General features: G+C 41.7%; 1 protein-coding gene across 1 annotated transcript in view; it reads right to left on the bottom strand.

The window, feature by feature from the left end:
* Window positions 1-312: 312 nt before the first annotated feature.
* AFDN (afadin, adherens junction formation factor) overlaps window positions 313-22,575 on the bottom strand; it is a 125,038-nt gene continuing 102,775 nt past the window's right edge. Inside the window, exons 23-33 of the mRNA XM_084261833.1 lie at window positions 20,624-20,689; window positions 20,397-20,470; window positions 19,982-20,100; window positions 18,696-18,890; window positions 18,344-18,435; window positions 17,719-17,907; window positions 14,083-15,105; window positions 7,520-7,654; window positions 5,053-5,341; window positions 1,024-1,105; window positions 313-501 (exon numbers count right to left, since the gene is read on the bottom strand). Coding sequence (XP_084117959.1) covers window positions 357-501; window positions 1,024-1,105; window positions 5,053-5,341; window positions 7,520-7,654; window positions 14,083-15,105; window positions 17,719-17,907; window positions 18,344-18,435; window positions 18,696-18,890; window positions 19,982-20,100; window positions 20,397-20,470; window positions 20,624-20,689 — 2,409 coding nt within the window. The 3' untranslated portion in view covers window positions 313-356. The remainder of the gene's footprint in view (window positions 502-1,023; window positions 1,106-5,052; window positions 5,342-7,519; window positions 7,655-14,082; window positions 15,106-17,718; window positions 17,908-18,343; window positions 18,436-18,695; window positions 18,891-19,981; window positions 20,101-20,396; window positions 20,471-20,623; window positions 20,690-22,575) is intronic.

The following is a 22,575-nucleotide window of genomic DNA, read 5'->3' as shown; positions in this document are numbered from 1 at the left end:
AAAGTGTGTCTGTAAAACACCAGGAAACAGAACTTATCTTTGACAAGTGCTACTTGGTCTGGTGCACATGAACTTAAACCCCCCAAAACAGAAAGAAAAAAAAAAGTTACCTTCACGTGACTCATATCTTTAAAATCTTACAGTGCTTTCATTGTATAAACCACAAGCTCCTGGCAAAGTAATCAGATTTCTTGCTATTGCAACATCTCTAAATCTTAATTAACAGTCTTAGATATAGAGGAATCAAAGTCACTCCTTTCAGAAAACATTCATTTTCTGTTCATTAGTAGCGTGCCCCCCATTCTCAATCCCTCAGTTCAGAGATCTTCAGTTACATCTGGTAAGGTGCTTTAATCTTACTTTGTGTTCAGCTCATTTTCCAGTTCCATTAATTTCCTAGAAGCTTTCACTTTATTGGATACATCCTGACCCTGTGAAAAAAGTCGTTGGCGTTCCCTGAATGTCAAGTTTTCCGGTGCTCCAGGTAAGTCTGTATCTTGACTGGAAAGGGGGAAAAAAAGTGTGTTATAATTCTTATATTCCTTAAACATAGCAATTCTTAGTGACACCTACTAACTGGTAGCTTTGCCTACTACTGCAACACTGACTAGATGTTAGAATGCAGGAACTGGGCTAACAGCTTCTGGAGAATCCGAGCCAAGTCCAGCCACATCTTCAGTATGCTACAGAGTAAAGTGTGCCACTCACATCCAAGATGCAGCCCGCAGCACTTATGCTTGTTACAAATGTGCCAAGAATCCCACTTGAGGGGTACACTGTTCAGATTTATAAATACACCAAAGCCTGTTAAGTTCCAACAGTTTACTGAGTTTACTCAGTTGCAGCACTGAACTTTGCTGCTGTGCAGTACTTCAGATCCCCTCTGATTTTACAGTAGCCCAGATACCCCGGAGCCAAGCACAGGGCCCCTGGCTCGCCCACAGCCACGCAGTGCCAGGAATAAACCACTGCAGAACCTGGGACCCTCAGCCCCACGAAGGTCAACGGACTTCTACACGTCACCTTTTAGATCTCTTGTCCCTTGGATCCCGATAAACTTCGTGGGCCCCGACAGCTGCTCCTGATCCAGTGTATGAATTTATTCCTTATGCAAAAGAAAAAGGAAGTTGAAGGGCTGCACTTACAACACAAGTGGTTTATGTCGTATTTCTTCAAAAAGGTGCAGTGCTTGTTTCAACAAGTAAACTCAAACTGCAATCAGAAATAAATTTAGAGGGCCACATGCCCCGTAGAATATTTAAAACCAGTTCTACTAAGTTCCACCTCCCCTCGAAACGACTCTTAGTTTTTCTTACTCCTAATTTTGAGCCAGAATGTATTTTGTTTAGGTGATCCAGCACATATCAAATCATGGTATTTACCGTATTACGGCTTACTGTGAGACAGACATTAGAAGTTGTTCAAGGAGACTGATGGAAAGAGCAACACACTTCATTATCCTGTAACAAGCTCCACAGGAAGTTAGCTGCAGCTGCTCTCTTTAGGAGGGTAGAAGTAAGCTAGGATTAGTATATACCATCTTTGCAGTTCAGCAGTCAGAATTTTTGTCTTTGTTTAGTCCGATTAAGTAAACTGTATCACTCAGAAAATGCCCCCTTCCCCCCCTTTAAATCTAATTTCAAGCAAGTATCTTGCAGCACTGCACCTTTAGTTTAAGTTGATATAACACACAAGTTTTACACAGTATATTAATTCTTCTAAAGGCCACAAGACAAAACCTTTTCTTTCCAATCAAAAAGTTTAATAATTTAATCTACATTTAAGACCATATTCTCTTAGTAACTGTCAGGAAAAGAGTAAAAGTAAGCATCAGCACAATAGTCAGATTTGTCTTCTGACAGTTCTGGTCTCAATATTGTATGTGTTATGTCTTGTGAACCTTCTTTGGTACAGAAGGAAATGTTTGCTTCTTCCACTGGTCTATGTAACATCCCACAAATGCTTGGTAAGAGACATGGGAGGTTGGAACACACAAGCAAATTTAGCTGGCGTGTTGTAGGCCCAATGTTTTCCACCAAAAATTTGCAGCAAACCAAACCATACTAGGTATGCCAGGCCAAGGAAGATTTACTTTGTTCTTCCTTTCAGGCAGGAGCCTTATGTGCACACAAGCACCAGCACCGCCCCTAGTTTGAGAAGCCTGGATCCACATACTGTGGTTCACACTTCCACCTGCTTGGCAACAGCAGTTTTGGTTTGGGTGCTGGCTTGCTGGCTTTTTTTGTTGGGTTATCTGACAGACCCAACGGTCTCAGAGAGACCCCGTGGAAGAAGGTACGAGAGCACAGTTTGCAGAAGCGTGGTTTGCTAGAGTTAACACTCAGGACAAGAGAGCTGTCAAGGACAGGAATGTGAGAGAGTCAGCGAGATGGGAGATGGAAAACTGCACAGTGAATTCTGCACTTGGTGCAAACGGCTTTGTACGTTACGCAGGCAGTCTTCAGAGAAGCTTGAGCAATCAGGTGAGGTTAACCTGTTCTCATGGCTATTTTAAAAATTATGAAATAAGAGTATTCAGAATTAGTTGTATGGTTTGTGTATTAGGTTATTAAAGGTGAAGCATCATACTACAGTGTTCCTTCACGGTTACCAAAACCCTAACAAAGTCCTTGTCCTTCTGATTGTTTCCCAGGAAAAACAAACACGTACACACAAAAACACTGAACATTTCACTTTCCTGAGATTCATTCTTCCATTAAAGTTAAGAGGAAGCAGGGCTGGGAAATGCAATTACATAATGAAATGGCATCCCGGGTTGTGGATGATGGGAGGCAGAAGAGCGGTGGTGACAATTAGTGACTGATGGCTCTAGAGTTACATGCCAAATAAGGAAGGGAAGCTAGGGCCTTCCAAAGGCAATGTGTGTGTTATGATGGAAGGCACAGTTTACACTCTGCTACAGTCAGTTTCAATTAAGAATTTCTACGGGAGGAAAAACAGGGTCCTTTGGGAGACTGGAGTACAAAAGTTCCATGTCAGAAGCCTGCCGTTTCAGAACACCCCTAGGAACAAGCTCACAAGGTAGACAGTCATAATGCTTAAAGAGAGTATTTTCTGCATATTTCCCATCTGCTTTTAATCTTATTTTACTCATTAATTCTGTGCGATACAAGATGCTCAAACACTGAGTCCTGCTGATAGAGAGCTGTGATCTGGGATCGCTGGCTGTGGGTTCAACCTGTGGGCTCACGTGCCCTGGAGGTGGCCACCACAGGCTTATTTAACTGCACCAGCAGCACACAGCCAGCGGAATGCAATGAAGAGCTAAAACCTCCCCTCACCTTCCTTTGCAATTTGGAACCACCGACAGAGCCAGAGAGGAATGACAGGCAGGCTAGCAGGATCCTCAGGAACTACTACATCATGAGATCCTGCAGGCAACACCAGGGTTTGGGTTTTTTTTGTTTGTTTCTTCCTTTTTTCCTTTAAACAAGCATGCATGTGGATACATTTTATGCTACTTGGGTGCTGCACTGACCCCAAACAGCAAACTGCTAAACAGAAACTGTTACCTGTTGGGCAGCAATTGCTTAGTGAGCTAAACTACTGCCCCTTTAGTAACATTAAGGCAACAGAATGCCGTGCAGAGCTTCCCCTTGGCATTGGAAACAGTCCAACTGTAGCAGAAACTAATTTGCTCTGCAAAGGAAAGGATGCCTTGCTGCAAAATGATGACCTAAGCCTTAATTGAAAAGGATGCAGAAAGGATGCTCAGAGTATCGTGTACCCCTATAGCATTTTATATCAAAAATCAGATTTGTACAGCTGGATTAGAAGCGCTTCTGATAGGTAGAACCTACCCTGAGACTTGTGTGCTCCCTCTGACCAGGGTAGATCACAGCCCTGACTGAAGAAAGTAAGTGATCTTCATAATCTGTTAGGTGGCCAAGAAGGCGATCATGGATATAGCATACTGTAGGCTTCCACATTTGTCACTGAGACTGGAACCCAGTAAATGAGTTTGCCATCTGGCTGGAAGCCACCATGAACTTTTTCCTTCGCTATCTCTTGTGACCTGCCACCCTCTGCATTTTGGAAGGATGATTTATTTCATCAGCTGGAGTTGGTTGTCAGGCACTTGACTTGCAGTACAGGTAAAATGAATGAACCAGGGGAATGTCACAGCCATAATTCCCTTCAGAACAATACAGAAAAAGAAAACAAACATAGGGAAAGTACTGGCAGGTGATGAAATGTAGATTGTTGTCTCTCTTTGCAAGAAAATGGCACTGTATGTATCAGAAATACAGGACCAGTGCCTAATACAGAAGCTAACTGCACGCCCTACGTGTGTCTCTTGGTGCTTGCAGGTCATTTTTAAAGCCATTTGCACACGCTATTAAGAGAGAGAACCCTGGTACCACTAATGAAAGCAGAAGATAAGCTCTGTCCATGAACCCATGAGAGAAGTTTCCTGTGTTCAAGAAAGGTGCCCTTCCAGATGCCCTGAGTAACCAGTGGTCAGTCATACAAAACGAATCACTGAAAGATACAGGATGAAAGCCAAAACCAACAGTACTTTGAATTGGTTGAGTAAGTTAAAATAATTTCTGATTCGTTGTGTGAAAGATGGAATTTTTGCTTTTGAAGAGTCTGGGTAAGGAACGAGGAAATTTGAGAGATCAGAACAATTAATAATTGGAGGATTCATATTAATATCAGGATTGAAGTTAGATCACCATAGCAAAAATAGTGATTAAGTGGGGAAAAAAAAATCAATCACAAAGGAAGTGATTCAAATCTACAGCACCAGAGTTGAAACCACGAGGATAGTTCTGCAGAGAGGACTGATTTCACGGTGTCTACCTTTAGAGCCGCTGGCATGGATGAAACTCGGTTTGTTTGGTGGGGGCAGGGGCAGGCCTTTTTTGGCAGTAGTACTGTTGGCATTGACTGGAGATGACTGGAATGAGTTGGAAAGAAAGAGGCCATCTGAAACTGGGCGAGGCTGGCGGGAGGGCTGCTGTGGCTTAAGGGTGGCAGGAGGAAAGTCACCATAAGATTTTCTTGTGCTGGAGTACTTATCCTGACCTGCTAGATTGGAATCCTCCTCCTCCTCATCATCATTGTATGCAACAAACTTGGCAGTATAAATCGTGTCAGGGGAGAGGACCTGTGTTTTGAGGTAAGAGGTGTTTCGCTGAGGTGGGGGAGGAGGAGCGTTAGATGAAGGGGTTGGGGATGGGAGTTCATATTCCCGTGGAAGCGGAGGTCTGTACAGACCAGGCTCGTCAGGTTCCAGTAATCTTCGCTCTGCTTCATCGTGCTGCCTGCGCCTTTCGGCCTCTAAGCGACTGTAATACTCCTCTTCCTGCCGCCTCTGCAAGTCCAGAGGAAACAGAAACACAGTGGTCAGAAAGACAGACGTTCCAAGCCGAGAGAGATTTAAGTTTTCCATCTCTTAAGCTACAAGCATCTCCTTTTGTCTCCTTTCCTGGGCATCTATACGGACTCACACAGAGAATACTACAGTGAAAATCCCAGAGACGGCCACGGTCCTGCAACACAGCGCTGCTGCTATTGCCAGATCTGCCTCTGGTAACAGGCAGCTGCCGGTGCGAACTCGGGGCAATTCCAACATTTATTACTCAAAACCTAACTACAGTTAACAAGGGGTAGATTTTACTAAAGCTGTAAAGAATCTATGGGAGAGGGAAATAACTGTAACTGCCATCTTAATAAAAGAAACTTTGCCATTCTGCTGCATGCTTACACAATGTAAATTAATCATCAGAGCCTCAGAACGGATGGCTTGTAACAATGCTTCTACTGTAAATACCAGGAGAACTATTTTCATGTAGAAATCAAATTAACAAAGAACTTTTCTAAAACAGGCTTCCAATGACCGTTTTTTAAAAACATTTCTAAAAAAAATATTAAAACCCCTATGCTAATGATATTCATATGAGGCTGCTGACCATTTACAAGGCTATGAAATATCTTCTATGTATTTTTCCAGTTCAAAAGACTTTTAATGTTCTAAACTAAACAGCATTTAATTCTGTCCAGCTCTTGTCTAAGCCACATTGTAAATTAATACAAGGGTCTATTCAGTAGTTTGTTTGATAATGAATTTAGAAGTTTATTTGGAAACCATAGGCTACAAACCCCCTTTTGTCTAAGCACAGCGTAACTTCTGCTGGGAACACACGGTGCTTTGAACACTTTCTGTTTTCATTCCATGTGTTCACAAAAAATCCACCGTATCTATCTGCTTATCTGCTCAACACTGCAAGGCAGTTATCCTAACAAAAGAACAAGTAATCCTGATGCTGCTTGTCTAGAGGAACGACATGAAACTCTTCCCCTTGTGTTACCCCCTAAGACACTGCAGTAGTCAGACGGGTCTGAGTTCTGAGCTGATGTACCAGTGGCACAGTCAAGACCTGTCTGTGAAAACCCTTCCGAGCACGTGATGCAAACGTCGTTTGGCTGCACCACTGTCAGCAGTGAAGGAAGCCATGGCTGGGTTTTTGCAGGTTGGGTGCTTTGTTTTAAACTTCCTACAGTGAATTGTTAAGTACTTTCCTCAGCCCAGAGACACCTTTCTCACTTCACACTATCACCACCCCCAGCTCAACTTTCTTCTACTCATCAACCCGTAACTGCTTACGGAGAACAGTCTGACAAAGGTTGAAAACAATCAAACAAAAAAAATTGATGAAGTGAAAACATCTAAGAGTTGGGGTTTGGTTGTTGTTTTTTTTTTTTTTTTTAAATAAAGTATTTGTTCAATCTTCCTAGATGAAACTTCTCTCCACGTGAAAAGTGTGCCCTCTTTCTTTATTCTGAAGTCAGTGTTACTAACAGACAAGTCTTCAATCTGAACAAAAGTAATATGCCTCTCCCTACAAAGACGAGGGTCTTAAAGGCCATGCTAAGAGTCAAATGAGGTGCCTTCTCTTCCGGTTTCGAAGAATAAAGCTTCTCACGGATAATGTTCTGAAGAAGCCCAGGAGCCTGAATTTTTAGAATCTGATTGCACAGTGACTTATCTGCTGAAATTATTTACTGCCTTTCTAGAAACTAGTTCCTTTTCCTTCCATACTCCAAATATAAAAGTACTCATCGCCACTCTACCATATTTTTTCTATTTATATAAAACAATTATTGCAAAAATATTTAAGTGCCACCTCTGAGATGCAGCAAAACCCAACACCACTGACTCAGCCATTACAATACAGAAGGTAAAGCAAGGCAAGGAAGCCAGGAGGCAGTTTATTCCCATGCTAACTTTCGGAAAAGGCTCTGAAGGCAGGCCCTTGCCACTGCTAAAACCTTCAGCTGGTAAGACTGTGGTACTAAGTCTGCAATACCAGTTAACTCCAGCCTATTTAAGTACTTTTGGTTTATGCTGGATAAACCGAAGCCTTGAACCGTGACTCTTATCACTAGGGCTAGAGTGTTCAACCCCTGCTGACCCAATACGGAGCTGTTACTGGCCAGGCTAAAGAGGAGAGACCCATGAGAACCCCCATGGCACTTAGAAGACCACAACCTTTTCTTCAGCCTCTCTCCTGGTCCGCTCCTCCTCTTGCTGTCGGCGTTCTTCCTCCTGCCTGGCCCTATCTTCTGCTTCTCGCTTGCGCATCTCTTCCAGCTGCTGCTGCCGCCTGCGTTCTTCATCCTGTAACTAACAGGGACACAGCTTTGAGTTTCTCATCGCTCACACGGGTAAGATGGGTCAAAAAAATTAAGTAAACCAAGTATTTGCAGCTAAAAATAGAAAATGCTACACAACAAATACATCTCTATCATTTCCAGCTGTTAGGAGTATGCTTTGGTACGCTGGTTTCCCTAAAACGCACACCCCACCCCCCCAAGATAAAAAGGAAAATAAATTAAATATGCAGAGAACTACATAGATAAAAGCACAAAACACATGGGGAGCTGGGGTTAACAGTTGTTTATGAACCCCCAGCAGAAGGCTGAGGTGACTCATGTTCCAGAAAGCTTCAGCAACCGCAGCCTCGCAGGTACAGTAAAGTGAAATTAAATACTTGGAACCAACAGTCCAGGGCTCAGCAGCCAGTGGGTTTTTCAGTTTGGATTAGTATTTAAGCACCGGAAAATCATGACTCATTAGTCAAAGGGTCAATCCATTTAAAGTAACAGGCTCATTCAGCAAGTCTGCAAATAGTCTCAGGAGATAAATAAAATCTCCCCCTGCATCTGCAACAGATGTGTTTCGGAAAAAGCCAAGAGCGAGGCAAAGAAATCTTCAACTACTGAGATTAAACATCTCACCTGAACAACTGATGTCCAACAGACGTTGCTATTTTACATATTTTTACAGTAAACACTGCACAGGTAAGAAAACTAAGCAACAACCCAAACTTTGCATGATCCTCTGACACTAACTGTATGTAAGCCCTTGGCAGGCAGCAATATTCACTGGCACAATAATATTCACAATGAGAAATTAAGTGTACTACATGCTGTGTTATTTCTTTCTGCAGCGTGTTTCCCCCCCCGGCTAAGATCTTTTGTACTGATTGGTGTATCTTGCTATAAGCTGCATGTAACACGGATACTGCTCTCATCCTGGATTTGTTTTTACGATCCAGTTTTGTTTAGAAAGAAAGGCCCTTAAGACAGGCAGAAATAATGAGGTGGTAAGAGACATTTAGTTTTAAAAGACTGTAAGTAAAATCTTCATGTAGGTATCTTTCCCCCCAGTTAATTAACAAGCAATATGCTTTAAAGCAGATTAGGTTTTATCAATTTTCCAATCAGTTCTGAAAAAATAACTTTTTTCTTTGGAGCAATTATTTTGTAATTATCCCTCCCTATGTAGTATTTCTGTTACTGGTCTCTTGTGACCTCTCACAACAGGCAATTTCAAAAACATTTGCCTTTGTTGCTTCTGCATCTTGAAGCAGCTAAACAGACTAATTGAGTGAAAGCATCTTGAATCAAAGAGGTAAAACCCACCATTCTTGAGCATGAAAGCTAGAGAACAAAATTAATTTCATGTAAACAGGAATTTGGCAAATACAGACTAGGGGGTGCTACCTCTGAGTAAATTCCCCTTACTTAGGGCTGAAATGTTTGTAATTCCTAACTGAAAACAAGCAAGACAGGTCAAGCTCATTAGATGTAGTAGAGCAGGGAATAAAGTAGTTAACCAACTCCCCACATGGATTAAGACCTCTTCTTGACTTGGTTATTAAAAAAAAAGACACTATTTTAGCAAAGGAGGTAACACTGCTGTCAAAAGGAAAGACAGCTAGCAATTCAGATGAGTTTATAGAAGAGAAGCAATTTCCTCTTCAAAAAAAAAAAGCAAAAACTGCACAGTGAAAAGTTCCAGGAAAACTCCCTGACTCCGTCCCAGCTGCCTGCGGAGAAGGATGCTGAGCAGGGCTGTTACCGATCCCGAGTTACTGGGACTCTGCTTAGCAGTGGCTATTCCTCTCCACGTGCACTTCAAACCAGAACGTATTTCAAACCAAGTTAAAGGGCAAGTTTTATTTTCTTGTGATCATGACCTGAGAAGGGAACACCAGGCACGGTGCTGTCCTCAGCATCTGAACCGTAACCACTGCAAAGACAACTGTATCCAGGGCAGAGGCAATTCCACATGCAGCTCCCAGTAAAAAAGCCAAAAGTTATATTTGAAGCACAAAGGGGGGTTAGAGCAACTATCAGAGTCACATTCTGTTTCCTTACAGCGTGTAACTAGCTCCTACCCTGGAGTGTTCCCAGACCAAGGCAGGGAGTGGTGGGATGGGGAGGCACGCCGCAGCACTCACAGGCATCTGGGCCCATGGTTGGATATGCCAATGTCCAGCTCAAACCCAAGTCCCTGATTTTCAAGATGCTAAGGAAAGCTGGCTTCACCTCCCCTTTCTAGGAGGAGGGCTGTCAGATTCCCAGGTTGGTATGTGGGTTCAGTACTTCTCTATCCCAGCTAGTTTTTCCTCTAGTTTAAAAGTCACATTCTCCTGTCCTTTACTGTACTCCCAGCCCTTCTCCCAGCAGCACATCTTTATACTCTAACAGTAGAAAAAACTGAGCCCGTAGCCAGAGTGACAGCGAAGATCATCCCCACTGTAACAGAGCGGAACAGCTAAGCACAAAGCACCAATTCCCTCCTCACCATGTTGTCCCAGCTCTACTGCCAAGTGCCAGTGGTTTGCTCTGCCGCACAACTCTGTCTCCCTATCACTGACAAAGCACTTGGAGCACTCACTATTCCTACCTAGAAGGGGGCACAGAAGGCCACCTTTCTTCTGAGGTATCGCTCCTTGTAACGCATCAGCCCGTCAGACACGTTAAGATAGTCACGGGACTGGCAGGCACCCAGGCAGCCTCAGATTCCAGGCAAAATTCATTTCCCCAAGCACTGCTCAGAAGGCTTTGACAAGTTCCAGAGCTATTTTAAATTTATACCTATTTACTTCCAACAACTAGAGCTGGGTCAATTCTGTACTGGTCCAGGGAATGAAGAAACAGCCACCAGCCAAGCTGACAATTCATGCATTAACTACTTATCACCTTCCACTAGCCTTTTAAACAGCAGAGTTACCATCAATGCTCATGACAGGCATCCAGGGAAAGAAAGCATGGAGCATTCTGACGTGTGGTTTTTACCCCCTCTAGCAAACTAAGAAGTAATTCCTTAGGTGCAGGAAGCAGTCTAGGATAGATGCAACTATACCTGGGAAGGAATGTGCACATCATGACAGTTAGGAAAAAGAGGTATTTGCTGGGTATAGTGTCCAACAGCAACTATTTCAGAATCAGCATGCTTTCTTTTTTTAAAGCTAAATTTAGGAACATCATAAATCCTCCACTGCTTCAGGCCATATACCCATCCAGTGCAGCATTCTGCCTGGGACCATGGCAAGAAGAGCTGCACAGGAGCCCAGCCACTTCCAGCATTTCAACAGCACTCAGAGGCATCAGCTGGAAGAGCCTCGTGTAATGCTCTGTGCAGCTGTTCACAGGCAGGATGTCTGTGAATCTGTCTGATCCGCTTTTAAGGCTGACGATACCGTCTCTGCCTTTACAACCTCCTCTTGCAGAAAAGTCTGGAAGTTTACAGCCTACTTGGCAAAGTACTTCATCTATCCACTTGCAGCCCCAGGGAGCAAGGCTGAAGCAAGAAACAGTAGCAGTACAGGAGTATGGATAGATACCAAGCCTGGAAATCCATGACTCCTGGCTGGCCCATTCAGTCAGGAAGCCGACCCGCTTCACCCACCTCCTTGCCACCAGCTGCTTAACGCTCCATGTACCACACAGAGAAACCCAAACACCTCCGGTAGCTCAGCAAGTGTGTCTGAAGCAGGGGTTTTAAAAGATGAGCCACTTGAAAAAAATATGGCACTGCTCAGTACCCACATTTGTGTTTTTCTCAGTCTGGCTTACTTTTTTGGTTTTGCCTGCATCACAAATTATCAGGACTCACAACCATTATCGCCCTTCATGCAAATTGGTATGCTAATTATATATAGAGCCCTTCGAAGGGAAGTATTTCTTCTCTCAAAGACTACAGAACTCTCTTTCCATGTACCCATTTCCAAGGAGAGCAATAAAATACAGAGTGAACTGGAGTCACAGCAGTTCCTGCTCCAATCTGGAAGCCTGTCATGTTTCAGATGCAAGGGAGCTGTACCAACCACGTGAAACTGAAGTTACACTGTAACTTAATAATTACACGTTTATGTGACCTACTTGGAAATATTTCCTCAGGAGTATTTTCTGAGTTTACAACCCATTTTTAGTTTAAGAAAAAACCCCTAACACCTGTAAAACAACAGGGTTTGGGTGCATGCTGCTACAGTGTGGTGTATTATATTAGGCTCTCCGGACAATTTCACTTCAGATTGGGAAGGAATGGTGCTGCTTGAGCTCTTCTAAAGCCTGCAGGGTGGGGAAGGGAGGAGATCTTACCTCACACAGCCTGTTCATTCAGTCATTAGTACAATTTTATAAAGACAACTGCACAAAACAAGTACACAGTTTTATATTAAAGCACTACTACAACGAACAAATCAAGCCTACAAGCAGAACACCACATCTAAAAAGAAGGAAACGTAGGGAAAAGGAGTCACGACATCCAGAAACATTCAAATACATGCTTACAGTTAACTTACTTATTTTATCACAATGATTTCTGAACACCCAAAGATGCCAAATCATCATCCAATAGCACACAGGGCAGTTGTTAATAATATCAGGAATTGAAATGGAAAGAGATATTGAAGAGAAAGAAACAAACATACCAAATCTAGAACAGAGATTGCTGGCACAGCAGTCTGCTGCAGGTAGTAAGAAAGGGGAAAAAAAGAAAGATGCACAGTGAAAAATAAAGATAGGTTAGACTTGTGCTATTTCAAAAGCATTTTCTTTTATTTGTTAAGTCAGCTGCTTTAGAACGAGGAACTGAATTGACATCATCCTGAAATACAGAAATGAAAGCAATCAAGTCATCTCCACTTTTCATCTGTGTCGGTTTGACTCATCCAAAACCTCAGAATTTGCCCAGAGATGCTACTTACTGCATCTCCAGCAGTATATAGACAGCAGGATGCAACCAAAGTGCAAACACTGCCTCAGTTCAAGACAACTGATATTTTTTAGCTTCAAAATGTTTCAAACTGCTGGAAGATCTTTATGCACAAATTGTATCTTAAATCCAGCACTTGCAGAGATAACTGATATAATGTCATGCAATAAAACTGGCGCTTTTTTGGCCTTGCTGGAGTAAAGCTTTAAAGACACTGTTAAAATGACTCTTCCACGTGGATTTTTTTTCTTTCTTTATGCCAGTCAGTAACTGTCTATGTGCTAGAAATACTTGTTAGCAATGCTGGGCTTTAACATAACCTCTTTGCCAAAGATATATTTAGCTTTTCCTTTCTTCAGTTTCCAAGTTTGAGGTATCTGTTGTTTTACACAGCAGTAAAGTCAGCCACAAGAAAGAAGGAAAGCAATGTAGACAGCAGTAAATACGAGAAGAGTTAATTTAGGAAACCAAGCTGCCAAAACAATCACCAACTCCAATACTGCTCAAGCCAACAGCTATTTCTGAACGTTAAAATAAGCACATGCAAACATTTCTTGAGAATTAAACGAGTTTATCACAGAATTGAGTTAACTTTTCAACAAGCAGAAGACACTCAGAGCTAGTTTTTAAGGCTGTCAAAGCAGAGCTGTTGGTATGTATGTAACTTTGGTATCTGTGTATCATTCAGAAGAGAAAACCAAATTTTCCCAGTAACACCAGACTGAACAGATTCCAAGAGAACAGCCACCAGCAGAGCGATAAAAACCCTTCACTGCACTACTCAGGGGTATTACCTTGTTAGACAGACTACGAGCTTCCACAGCACTGCAGCTGAAGCAGGCTGACCTTGCTGGGTGCTTATTAAACTGGACACCACACAAAATCCAGGCATGTGTGAGCTGAAGCCCTAGTCTAGGTACACCCAAACCCCATGCAGCTCAGCCTAACGCCTTCCCACAGCATGGCTGGGGTCACCACTGGGGTGGTGGTAAAGGTGAAGGTAGCAGCTGCCTATGCCCCAGGCTCTGTGTGGAGAAGATGGGCACTGTTCCCTGGAAACAGCAACCATCCAGGGTCTGCCTTTGGGTCCAAGACTACAGACAAGAACACTTGGAGAAAAACAGGTAGGCAGGCAAATAATCAAACTACCAACCCCACACTACCTGTTCTTCCCAGTTCTCCTGGAGGCTTTGATAATTGAAAATGCTTTTTTCTTCCCTTGCTACGAGCAATTTCTTGCCATATTTAACCTTCTAATCCTACTCCAGTTATACGGCAAAATCCCTGTATCCAAAGAGAATTTCTTTCACTACAACCACAAAATGGAATTCAAATGTCAGCTTGGATTGTACAATAGGTAGCTTTGTAATATATCACTGAACTGGTGAAGCCACTCTAAGCTAGCAATTTAAAAATTCAAAGTGTTTAAGAAAGCTTCACCCTCCTTTACCCTACAAGAACACCAAAATACTTGGACAAGCCAGAGAACCCACCAAGACACATATTTACAGTACTTTTGCCTAGAAAGGATTATCCCCTTTTACCCTTGCTCTTCTTTCTGCCTCCAGTCGCTGCATGATGAGCATAGTATCCACATCATCATCCTCCTCTTCATCATCATCTTCATCCTTTTGCTTTGATTCTTGGAGTCGCTTTTGGAACTGCCACTCAAGCATGAGTTTGCGGAGGCGATCGTTTTCCTCCGCTGTACGGTCAGGCTTGTTCTGAAGCTCCTGAATCTCTTTACTCAGCATGTCCACAATGTGCATCTGTTGCTGCTTCTCCAGTTTCTCCTTCGCATCCCGTTTCCAGGGATCTGGAGAGAGGCTATCGCTAGAGGACAGCTCTTCCTTGCTGATAGTAATGTACTGCAGATCCCTCCGCTCAATAGTCCGAGGCTGCTGCTGGGGCTGCAGCTCTCGAATGACTGTTTCTTGAGACCTCTGCAAAGTTGAAGGTTTTTCCGATTTCACTTGCTGAAGGGGAACAGGAGGAACCACAGGCTGGGCAGGAATTAGTGGCTGAGAACGCATTTGGCCCAGTTTCCTCTCCTGCTCACGGCGTTTCCTCTCTCGTTCTTCCTCCAAACGCGCCTTTTCCTTTTCATACCACCGTTGGTGCTCTTCTCTTTTTTTACGCTCAGCAGCGGCTACCTGGGAGGATGCTTGTGCTCCTACCTGATTTGGAGGAGGAGGGGGAGGCAGAGGCAAATCCATTTGTAGTTCATCAAATTCAGCTGCATAATGCACTGGAGGAGGTGGCGGTGGAGGAGGCAGATCTGTTCTGATGGGCTGGGAAATGGCCACTGGAGTCGGCTGGCTAGTAGCAGGAGTTTTCCAACGGCCAGGTCCACTTTTTGTTAAACAAGAACCAGGAGAGACCGGTTTGGATGAATGGTTCAGGTGTTCTTGGCTAGATGTGCTAGAATCCACAGACGAATTCATCCACTGGTCGCTGTCTGACTTCCTATCGATGTACTCGACATCCTTCCGTATCACAACTTCCAAGCGATTCCTCTCTGGCTGGAAAGCTTTGTCTCGGAGCTCTTCCTGGGAACGAGCTACCCGCTGGAAAAAAATAAACAAGGCACGTATTTCATAGTCCGTCTACATGAAAAGGGATTTGAAAATGACTCACAAACCACAGTCTTATTAATGAAGGTAATTACTGTCAGTGAATTCCAGCATTTCCATACCCACCAAGTTTCGCAAACCCAACAATTACATATTTTTTTCCCAGTCCCTGTAACTCATTTGAACAATGGAAGACGCCTGGAAACCTGGACTGGGAAGAAGGATGAAGGCAAAAGGGAGACTTTAAGCTGAAAACCTCCCCAGCTTGCCCAGTTTCTCAGGACTATCCCTGACAGTCCACCCCCTACACGTAGGCACAAGGGTCTCAGCAGCTTGGCGCAGCAGCTGAGGCATTCCAGCTCTGCCATTCAGGCTTCAACTGGCTTGACTGAGCATTTTTCCTGTTGGGAAGGCAAACAGAAAGGCTGCTGCTGGGGAGACACAGGAGCCCCTGCCCACTCTCCTCCACTAGCAGGCGGGATGACCTGCGGGAAGCTCTCATTACGGCAGCACCATTCATGGGTAGGGACCCTGGGCAGGCAGGTCTAACTCCACCGTCTCCTGGGGCATGGGTATGGCTGTCTGCACTTTTGTCACATTTTTTAGTGTGTCAAACACCAAATCTTTTCTTTTTCTTTTTTTTTTTTGTGTACAGGCTCAGGGCCTCACAACACTGTACAACCTCCTGACAAGAAATACCTGACCATGAATTAGGCTTATCAAATTTGTTAATGAATCTCTCAAAGCAAATATTTTCATAATTTCAATGTTATGAACTGCTAACCACTGAACACATAATGTACCAATTATCATACTGAGAGACGACTAACAAAGCAAATGCCTTTTCTCTTTCCTCCATCAACGACCTTAACCATGACCCCTGAAGAATGCCGCCTTTGAGATGAACAAGTGTATTTTTTATGCTCTATTAGTCCAGCCCAGCTGAACACACAGCTATTTGTGTCAGATTTGCTGGAAAGATGCACCTAGCCAAACAGTTTGCTAATGCCTTCAGAACAGAAAGCAGGCATCTCACACCAGCCATGAGCTTAGGACACCTTCTTCTTTTTCTTTTCTCTTTATTTTTTTAAAACAAGCCCAGTTCTCACTGTACAGATTAGAAGGGATTTTTTATATATATATTTGTTTTTAAAAGTCAATTTTCTTCTAGTTTTCAACTTAAAAGAACTATTGTATGGCAGGGAAAAACCGCATGCCCTTTCAATGCTTCTAAGCAGCTAAAGCTTCTAGCCATTTGCTTGATGAAAATGCTGTTCTGCACCACCACAGCTCAAATTCGGTTACCTGTCAGCAACTTTAACAGATGGGCTTCATCTCACCAGTTCTATGCACCACATCTAAGCTACTCTCTTAAGCTTGTCTTAAGCAGGGGAGAGATGCATGTCCAGGCAGCCATTCATCCCATTAAGAGACGGAGATACTAGTGTCCTCAGCCTCATCACTGACAAAGACAGCCCAGACGTTAATTACTCAGCTGAGATTAGGGGAGATGAAATCATGGAACATGAAGGAGTGAAGCATGGAAACTCAGTTCCACAGCTACTTGCTACAATGATTTAGGTTGCAGCACTATCCTTCAAAACTACCATCCTACTTTGGGTATAACATCTATTTTCTTAACAGCTGAAATAATTAGGATTTCATAGCTATACTACTTTTATCCAACTGACTGAATTCCCTTACTGATACCTGTGTTTGTATTCAACAATCAATCCTTACTTTGCCTCTGTGACATGATCTCAAAATAATTTACATTTTCCCAAAGGTAAAGGACATTGAGCGTGGTGCAAGGCTCTGCTCCAATCGCAAATTAAGGAACTGCATAAAAAGTTCTCAATATATATTTTTCAGTCTCTGGTGAATTAGAGAAAAAGATGATCCAGTAACTGGATTTGAGAGATGTAGATTTAATTTCCTGTATGAATTTGAGTGAAGTCCTCATTTACAAAGAGCAGAACTTTTTTTTAATTTATAAAGGTACAGTGAGGGTAAACTAATTTCTGGTCAAGAAGCATCAGCACTTTGACTTGATTTTTTAAATTTTATTTTAATTTTTTTTAAACTGAGAGCAGGGAATGTGTTTCAGCAAAGACCTTGGATAGGCTCAAAGTACTGTTTTATTTCATTTTTAGTACTTTGCCTTGTCACTTAAACAACAGATGCTGCAGGCAGAGAGATTGTTCCACATAAACCTTCTTGGGAAAATGAAAGATTTAGTTTACTTTTCAGAAACCCACAAAACATTTTACAAGACAAACGCTACTACCATCTACACCCCATTACTTCTCACAGGGGATGAAAACATCCCAGATAACAGGTCTGCAGAACATGATAACATAAATTCTACAGAGGAGGACATAAAAATAAAAAAGATTAAAAAAAGGAAAAAAAAAGGGGGGTTCTGAACACAAGCCAATCTTGGCAGAAGTACAGTTATTCCCCCCATGGTATAGTTTGTCCTCATCAGCTGAGGTATCATAGCAAGTTGACTGTTTTGCAAAAAAGTCTCCATCAGTCTGGAAGGGGAAGCAAGCAGTCTCCAGTTTCTTTTGGTTTCCCTTGCATTGGAAAAAAACGACTTCTCACCTGCATTGTAGTATTGATTGAATGATTACTTTCTGCTTGGATCTGTGGTTTTTCTTCATAACTTGGCCACTGACTCTGAGCTGGACCCATTCGATCCTGGGACTTTGATGCTGGGAACGTGAAATATTCTCTAGTATAGGTCTGTGTTGGGATGGGATAAGCTTCAGGTCTTGGGGGCAGAGTCTGCTCCTGAGAAAGGTAGAAAGAACAGAAGGTAGAACCCTCTAATCACACAGATCTGTATAGAGTATGATGCTAAAGATGCATTTCCCAAATGTTTTTGTTCAGCTTATAAGAGCATTATTTGTCTGGAACAGGAGATAAAGAGGCTGTCTAGCATCAAATACAATTGTGGTTATGACTCATGTTTTTATGGTCTGAAAACAAATAGGCAGTATTGAACAAACTGAAGAAATCATAAGGACAACTTTATGAAAAAATTTAATAGAATCCCTCAAAGCTGTCTTGATCTTTCATTAGCTGCAATAAGCAACACCCCCCTGCCCCAGTCACTAGTACCAGAACTATGCTCAAATATTTTAGACGCTGGTTTGACTCCAGCACACTGACGCTATTGATAGCTAAGGAAAATTTAATAGCCAGCATTTAGCTTGCCACTTCTGACCTCTGTACAAAGATTTCCAGTAGAGACTGAGGTTATTTTGGTGGTAGTTCCAGATGCATATGCATTCTTTCCCCCGGGGCTTGGAGGCTGATCTGTTGGAAAGTTAAAGGAAGCATTTACATGACTGTTAATAATAATTTACATAACTTCATAAAATAATAGTATTCACAAAATAACTACTATTTTTCCTTTGAATAGTTCTAACAAGATGCTTGTTCCAAACGTTACTACTACATTGGCATTTTAAATTTAAATCTGTTTTTAAAAACAATCACCCCCTTTTTGAATTCAGCAGCCTCTTAATGTTAGTGGAGGAGGCACCTACCCTGGAAAGAAGGATAATCTTACTTACTTGCTACATTGGGACTGGAGCGATGATCGGCTCTGTTCTTCATTAATCTATCATCCCCTGGCAGCTTCTTTGGTTCACTGTACTCCGTCCACGGCAGCTGAGGGCTCTCAGGTGACCCATTTTGAGTGGAGTTGTTGTACAGCTCAAAACCTTCACTCTTTGGTCGGGGTTTACCTGAGCCACGGCGGTCAGAAACTGTAACAGTTGGATATGTATTTTCCCCCTTTTCGCTTCTACTAGCTACTGTCTGGCACGTTACCTTTCAAACCAGAGCTACCTTGCATTTATAACTAAAAATGAGTTCCCAGTAAGGCAAATTTTAGATTTAAAAATCTGTATGTTTTCAGACACTCAATCCCACTCCTGCATCTACTACGCTGGATCCCTTTGAGCTGTACGCTCCCCAAGAGCTTTTCAAAAGGTACCACGATATTTGGAAAAGCCAAATGTGCTTTACTGAAAAGTCTCTTACTGACTCTGAGGCATATGGCATCTGGGATGGTGTTGTAAACTGTGATAATAAGGATTTACTCTTTTAACCCATTCTTTTCTATACTGTACTACTAATCTATATGTGGAAAAGGTCTTCATATAAGAATGATTTCCTTTACAAAATTATTTTACGTCAGATAATGTCTTCTGTTAGTCCACTGAAGGAGGATAATAAAAAAATTTAACATTGGAAAAACATCCAAGAACTTCTTATGATCATACATAGAAGTAACGTTTCAATATTTCTAGTTTTAAAAAAGCCACATAAAATTTAAAAAACCCACCCAAACAATGGCAAAACATGGTCCTGGGGCTTCTGTTTTTGTTTATTTCTCTCTTAGTAATTAAACTGTACTGTCTGGTTACAAGGAAGTCACAGTCTATGAGGAAGGGAGCAGCTTTTATGAAAAGGATAAAAAAGCCACTGAATTTTAATGCCCTTTGTATTCATTGTATGTCATTTGTTTAAATAAAAATTACTTCAAACCAGAACTGTATTTAGATGCATCATGTAATTTCTCAAAAGGTACAACAGGAGTTGGGCTTGATGATCCTTTACAGATCCCTTCCAACTCAGGATATTCTACGACATGTAAAGCATTAACGAATGACGTTACGACACGTAAAACCAGATGAACTTTTGGTAAGGAAACACTTCTTTTCTGTGTAATTGTTGTTTCTTTTCAGATTTAATATTTTGGTAGTATTTGGCAAGCTACTGTGAATTACTGTACTTTCTGCATTCTAGGACTTCTAAAGCTGTTATCAACATAAACAATATTAGCATTTTTTACCTCTCTGCATCATCGGGGATGGCTGATTAAGCAGGGTCGCCAGACCATGGTAAATTGCTCCTTGTTTCGCTACTTCTAGTGTTACTACAGAACCCGTCCTGGTCATAAGTTCTGCTGCCCTGCAATAAAAGCCAAAGCAAATAAAGCAAAATAAAATTTAGGCACTGTATTGCTTTGCTCTCCTTATTATCACTTTGTATGTCATGATTTCCCATGTTTATTCTCGTTGTTTGTTTGACCAAACACTCTTAACAAAACCTAGAAGATGGCAGCATGAAACTAAAGCCCAAATTTTAACCCCCCTTCTATACAGACAATCCATATCATGTATGGAAAATACTAACCAAACAGCTGAACTTGTTACTGGGGTTATTCACAGGCAGGTATAAAAAGCTAAGACAAAAGCATTCTGTACCTTTCCTGGGACAGGCCCACCAAACTTCGACCATCCACACTGAGCAACTGATCCCCTGCAGCCAGACGACCATCCTAAACACATATTCAAGCGAGAGAAAAAAGTTCATGCACCAGTGCTATGATGGTCTAAATTAAAACAATTATTCAGACATACTAGTAAACAAATGAGCATTTCCAAAGGATTTCGCTGCCTTTGAACTTCTGATGTTCAAGAATATTACTAACCACATCTGCAGCACCTCCTTTCACAACAGACTTGACATATATTCCAAGTTTGTCTTGACCAGCACCCTACAGAGAAAGAGGCATTAATTTATTAGATTTATATTTGGTCTCTTCAGCATTCTACAAACATTAATCAGAATTTTAGTATCTAGGTAAACCTCAAAGTTCTCATTATTTTTATGTTATTCCCAAACAGGAAAAAAACAATTAGAAAAAAGAGTTACATTCACTTAAAGTCAAAGGAAAATTTTACTTTTAGTCCTATTGAACCTGCCAAGTGTTGTTAGAAGCTAAGAATATTTGGTCTCGATGCAAGCTTAAATAAGAAAGAAAATACATTAACTAAAACTTCTACTTTATAAGTTTGTTCTAATCTCTCCTTTGACGGAGAAATACTGATTTACACTTTTAAATGCATGATATTTTTAATAGCTTTATGTATTACATTCCAAAAGATTGCACAGTTTCCCTTGCTAATACCCATATGAAACAAGGTAAATTGCAGATTACAAGTAAAAGGAATAGAAATGCTTTTCACATTTGTTAGGACTGCAAAGGAACAAACAGCACCTCCAGTTTTACAATAAACATGTAAAACAGACATTATAATTAGTAAGTCTTTCAGAGTTGACAGGACCAATGTTTAAGTTTACTGCAAAATTATGCAATTTTGTTCATAAAACATCTGCCTCAATGCATTCTGCTGAATTTTCTGAAGGATGTTAACAGTGAACCTATTGTGAGACAACCAACAGATCCAAGACAAAGGAACGTAAGCATCTATTCAAGCCATGCTGTTGCGTCATCCACATGCTCCGATGTGCAAGGCACCACACAGGTCAGTCTAAGTGTTAGTATCACACACCTCTGAACTGACACTTGCAAGGCAATTGCAGAGTAAAACGGCACCGTGTGCTGTAGCAGGTAACAAAATCATGAGCAAGTCCCTTGGAAGAGTGACTAAGGAAGTTCTCCACAGAGGACAGTTTTTGATGTCATGCTTTTTACTAAAATAAGCCCTCAAGTGCTTTGATACTGAATAACCAATTTCCTCCGCCTTCCCCCCTAAGCTTTTCCAACTCTCTTCTTCTGGCAGCAAAACATTCATTGCTCCCACTGTTATAATAAAGTAAAATAAAAAACAAGGTGAAGGTTATTCAACAGCTAGTGTTACACATGATTTCCTAAGCAAGTGAGAGACCTGTTCTTATTAATTAAATCTTCAGTTAATCCCAAATGTTTACTCAAAAGCCACAGAAAATGAATTCCTTCAAGTCGTGTGATTCCAGATTAACATTCTACATGTTCAAATTTTTCACAATAATTGCCTTAAACAATACTTAGATAAAAAAAGAGAAAAGATATGTAATAAATAAGTTAAGGATGGACACTCTCTTTGCCTGAAAAGAATATAGTCAATTATAAAAATGCAGGGTTGGGGTTTTTTTGTTTAGTTTTTAGAAGGCTGTAAAGAAACATCGAGGCAAGTCCAGAATATTTTTAACTTTAAACCAGAAAAATTGGTTATGAGAACCACAGGACAGAAAACAGCTAGATAAATACAATGAAAAATGAAATTCTGCGTCACAAATCTCCCCCCCATCCCCAAGCAAACACATGGGGAAGGATGATATGGTTGACAGAACACCTAGATTTCCAAGACTGACATGGCAAGATCTCTGAGCAGGAGTTCTTCAAGATTTTAAGGTGACACAGGATAAGAAGGAACTTCTATATTAATAGTTGGCTCAACCATGGATAGGAAGTTGTTAGTTTTCACAAGGAATTGCAGTTTGAGAGAAGCCCTAACTAAATTCATGTGTTGTACACCATGCTTGTAAGTGTTCTGGAAAGAGGGCAAACAATAATGTAACTCAATTTACCACATAGAAAATGTATTAAAAGTCAAAACCAAGAGTTGGAGAAGGAACACAAGATGCTGACCACTGGAG

The sequence above is a fragment of the Gallinula chloropus genome (assembly GCF_964237585.1).
Source record: "Gallinula chloropus genome assembly, chromosome: 3".
Lineage (NCBI taxonomy): Eukaryota > Metazoa > Chordata > Aves > Gruiformes > Rallidae > Gallinula > Gallinula chloropus.
This window is presented reverse-complemented; position numbering and strand designations above follow the sequence as displayed.